This window comes from Penaeus vannamei, chromosome 21, assembly GCF_042767895.1.
Source record: "Penaeus vannamei isolate JL-2024 chromosome 21, ASM4276789v1, whole genome shotgun sequence".
Lineage (NCBI taxonomy): Eukaryota > Metazoa > Arthropoda > Malacostraca > Decapoda > Penaeidae > Penaeus > Penaeus vannamei.
In genome coordinates, this window is record NC_091569.1 from 23257371 (window position 1) to 23262370 (window position 5000).

The following is a 5000-nucleotide window of genomic DNA, read 5'->3' on the forward strand; positions in this document are numbered from 1 at the left end:
CACACAAGCCTCTTTCACTTTCACATTCTCAGGGGTAATCCTAAAACTAGTAACCAGGCTGGGAAGGGACTAGGAATCGCCTTCATTATGTCACGCACAATTACAGCCGCACAAATCACGAAATGTCAGTCACGGGAAAATGTTCTGGAGCTGATCCTAGAGCATCAGGCACAGTGACGTCAGATGAACGACGGTTACAACATTACTGGACTTCGTGAAGTGCTTTGCGCTCTTGCTATTATGAGCTACTCTTGGAGTTCTGTACATACGAACAACAAAGGATTTACATTCTACCTATATTGAATGAAAATGATGAATAATGAATTCCTTTCGCTTTCTCCTCTTTTTTTTTCATTTTGGACTCTTTAAAGCAGAATGAGGATGTAAACGAGCTGGCTGCATTACAAATGTTAACCATGGGAACTCGAGGTACTCAAAAGCCCATGAGCAATTCACTCGGCCATTCACCAAAGGAGGTAGGAAGCACTGGTTCCTTTTCACTGTGGAACTTACCGATTATTATTAGCATTAGAAAGTGGGCAGCCCCTTTCTGCCTTCCTCTTCTTGCGAGACGGCGGCTCCTCGGCTTGAACCTGGTTTTTGGGAAGGGCGGGGATCGGCTGGACTCCGGGCGCTGGATACGCCCCACAGCCTGTTCGTGCTCCTGGAAGACTCAGTCGGCGGACTCTCGAGGCAGGGAGATCGGCTTTCCTTGGATTCTTGGAATCTTCTTGGTGGGCGACATTCACGAAGCGAGTCAATAGAACTTGAGAAGCTATAGTAAAATACACGCCTTGTTCTTGAAAGTTTAAGATATAAAGCTCCAAAGTTATGAGGACTTAAAGACTTTAAAGTTTGGAGACTGTGTCCTCAGTAGGTCTCCTGGACTTGGCAAAAGATGGACTGGAGAGGTTGACCAGCAGTACATGATGATAGACAAGCATGACTAGATTCTTTCCCTTGTAGGACCTGTGGAAGAGAGAAAAAAGAACATTAGAATTTCGGTAATGTACAATTTCGAAGCATACATGTTATTCAGTAACCTTAAAATCTACTTGCAGTTTTCCCCCTTGCATGTATGTTATTCGGCTATGTGATTCATAAATTAATTCCTCTGCCCCTTCGACGTCAGAAAATCCGATAAAAAAAAAAAAACTTATCCGCCCGTCTAGACAGCACTGAATTGAATTTCTCCAAAGCGTGGCCCGTTTCAATAGCGGCATTCAATGGACAGAATTATATTTTCCAGTTTTTCAAAAGACAAGTTGGCGGGAGCATTAATTTCGCGCCTGTTGGGAAAACGACGCTCTTTCCAAATATTCTCTCGGAGACTCCAATGCCGATCAGGTAATAATCCTCGAGCGGCCGCCCGCAGTTATTATCACGTCATCAGAGGCGTCATTTATCAGAATTCGCCATAAATGCACCCGAGCATAAATCCATATCAGATCTAATCTCCGCTTCCTCTACAGCAGCACAAACGTGTCCATAGAGCCGGGTTAGGGCGAGGGACGGAGGGGAGGAGTGAGGAGGAAGAGGGGGAGGTGGAGGAGGAAGGTAGGGGAACAGGGGAGGTGGAAAGTACAGCCGGGGAGGGGGAGGGGTTGGTTGCTCACGAGTACTCGGATCACGCTTCCAGTTTTCATATCCCTGAATTATTATCATTACGAGTACTTTGGCCTGGTCAATCCTGCTGAATCTCAAAGTAAGTACCTATCAACGAGGAGGCTGCAGGGACAAGACGCACAAGATAAAATCAGAAAAAGTGAGAGAAAATTCTACAGATTATCGTATCTCTGGTGGCGGGAAGCAGGACAAAAGCAAGAGTCCGGCGGGATACGGACCACTGCACTACTTCGCCCCTGTGTCCGAACCCCTGCGCTCACGACTTCCATTTCTCCGATATACATTCCTTTTTCCTTTCATTATCGCAAGTCATTGTGCGGCCCACGGATCCCGATCCTTTTATGACATTTCGGACAATCTCTTGATTTGAAATCAAATGATCTGTGATATAGCTGCCCCATATATAAGTTTTCAAAGTCGGTTTGCCAGGGATTTCTACTTTTCCTACCCGTCCCCGCCGAACCACGAGAGAGCCGAGGTTTGCTTGCTCGAGACGACGCTACGCACGTATTCGCCGGCGGAAAAGCGAGTGAAGCTTTATTTCCCTCCTGGTGCTTTATCCTTTCATATGAAAAAAGAAAATTCCAAAATGAAGTCTGCCTGATGAGGACTTACCACGAGAGACTAAGTTATGTTAAGAGCAATAAGTCCCACAAGAATTTTACAAAAGAACGAAAGAAGGATGTACAAATACGTGATGAATGTGGTTCTCCTCGCCTTCCGTCGCCGCCAGAGATGACACGGGCGGCGGGAGGGGTGGGCGCCGCGCGGGATGAGGGGGGAGGGGGGGGGGGGAAGCGAAGGCTAATGGGGTGGGAGTTGGGGTGTGGTGGGGGGGGGAGTGAATACGCGTGCCGTTCGCCCGTGCTGAGGACGCCGAGGCTGGGGGTTCGAGGCCAATCAACAGCGCTCTGCTTGGATCGTTTGTCGAAGCAAAGAAAAATTATCAAATATTCTAAATGTCGTTAGCTATGGTATCTTAAGCAAGAGTAGTAGAAATAGTAGTAGAAGTGGTAGAAGTAGTAGTAGTAGTAGTAGTAATAGTAGTAGTAGTAGTAGAAGAAGAATAAACCGAAGAAGAGGAGCACTAACTAGTAAAAGCTTAGTCATGGAGAAAGCAATTATGAAAGTGCAAGTGGTTCTGAGGACAGGAGCCACCGCACGCACACCAGGACACTGGCGGAACTGCGGCTTCCCTTCGCCCTGAATACCTGCTGCTGAAAGCTTAACGAGCGCCCGAAATTTACGATCACAGGCCCAAAGAAAAGGCGGTTATATATCCATCTTACAAAATGATAAAACATCACATTCGCCTAAGAGATATCGCTCTACTTTCCCAATGACGAGAAGAACACATCGGCCTCCTTCGGCCCTGATAAAAAAAGAAGCAAAAAATAGGACAAAGTTGTCTCGCCGGGGATATTAGCGCAAAACTTTCCCACGCGCGCTCGAATAAACAATCGTTTTGGGGTAAGAAACGGGAGCAAAATTTATGTGCACATATGTTGGGCCACGGGTCGGGGCATCGAAGCCTGGGCGGGCGGGACCGAACACACACAAAGGGGGACCGTTGCTAGAGCCCGCGTCTAGTGTGACCCCGGCGCCCTCAACCTCGTTCTGCTGAGAACCCTTGAGGCTGCGAGCGTGATGGGCGAGATCGAGGGGAACAGAGGTGTAGAACTCATGTAGAGAATCTTTATTTTCATTAACTATATTTTCTTATTTTTTCTTTGGTGGATCAGTACTTTTTCTTCCATTGAAATCTCCAATAGAAAAGCTGTTTAGTACGACTGAAGAATGTAGTCGCAGTGCATGCGTGTGTGCGTTCGTGTGTGTGTGTGTGTGTGTGTGTGTGTGTGTGTGTGTGTGTGTGTGTGTGTGTGTGTGTGTGTGTGTGTGTGTGTGTGTGTGTGTGTGTGTGTGTTATACATATATATATATATATATAATATATATATATATAATATATATATATATATATACATATATATATATATATATGTATGTATATGTATAAATATGTATATGTATATATATATATATATATATATATATATATATATATATATATATATATATATGTATATATATGTATATGTATATGTATATATATGTATATGTATATATGTGTGTATATATATATATATATATATATATATATATATATATATATATATATATATATATATATATATACATATATGTACATGCTACACCGTCTATTTGAAATCACTTCTTTCTATTAGGGAGAAATCTCACTTTTCTTCGGTCGCGGCTAAGAAGGAAGCCATTATCCTCTCGAGCCCAGGTGGGGCGGGAAGGTGTTTATCACGACATCCGTCCCTAGGAAGCTGATAGGATTATAAAGACTTACGGAGACCTCTTTTAAGCTCTCTCTACCTGGAGGAGATCGCACTGCCTTCAGCCGGAAAGGCATCTTGGTTATGCCGCCGTATTAAAGAATGACGTCACGAGGTTCGGTTACCGAACATCGCAAAAGCATTAGTTGCCTATGACATTAAGCGCCCGAACTTGAAACACATGATATGAAACTAAAATAACATATTTTAATCAGTGCAAATTTTCACTCACTTCACAGGACGAGGTTTTTTTTTCCAAATACTCCCCGCACACTCTCTCCCTCCCATACAGCAATTTAAACTCCTGTATTTCACTGAACATCTCTCGTGACACAGGGATTCACGGCAGCACAGACCTATAAGTGAATCAAAAGCACGTTCGCGTCCATTCAAGGAGAGCGTAGCTACTGACCTGCTATTGGCACTGCTGCCACAGGGCGATGGCGTCTAGAAGCTCCTCGTCCTCGGGCGACGTGGCTGACTCGTAGGCGTCCAGGGGGTCGTAGGCGTCCGGCAGGGTCGTCGTGGTGCTGGCGGGGTTGAACATGTTGCTTAGACTGGTGGTGGTGACCGTGACCGGCGTCTCGTGAGAGGACTGCGACGAATACGCGGAATCGTACGAAGGCGTTGGGGACACCGCTGCGTCACTGCACGTGGGAGACACTGCAGACACGTTCATTGGGTACACTGACGCAGGCACTGGTGACACGTTTTCACTGTAATAGTAGCTTGGGTACTGTAAAACACGATACTGTTGCTGGGACAAGACAGTCGTGGGCGCCACGGCGTTGGTGTAAGGGTGGGATGGCTCCTTGGGCGCGGGCGAGGGCTGGCTGGAGGCGACGAGCGTGTTGGTGCGGTGCATCAGGGCATCGTGCGTGTCCAACAACTCCTGTAAGGACCTGATGTACTCCACTGCCTGTTTCAAGGTTTCTACTTTGCTGATCTTCTTGGCTTTGGCGGCTCCGGGTATGTGCTGGCGCAGCGTTGCAAAGCCGTTGTTCACTTGCTTGA

At 46.1% G+C, this 5000-nt stretch overlaps 1 protein-coding gene across 1 annotated transcript in view; it reads right to left on the reverse strand.

The window, feature by feature from the left end:
* Positions 1-5000, reverse strand: part of LOC113820168 (achaete-scute complex protein T5) — a 6840-nt gene that overhangs the window by 1536 nt on the left and 304 nt on the right. Inside the window, exons 1-2 of the mRNA XM_070136026.1 lie at positions 4399-5000; positions 514-969 (exon numbers count right to left, since the gene is read on the reverse strand). The exon at positions 4399-5000 is cut by the window's right edge and continues 304 nt beyond it. Of these exons, the coding sequence (XP_069992127.1) occupies positions 4402-5000 (599 nt within the window). The 3' untranslated portion in view covers positions 514-969; positions 4399-4401. The remainder of the gene's footprint in view (positions 1-513; positions 970-4398) is intronic.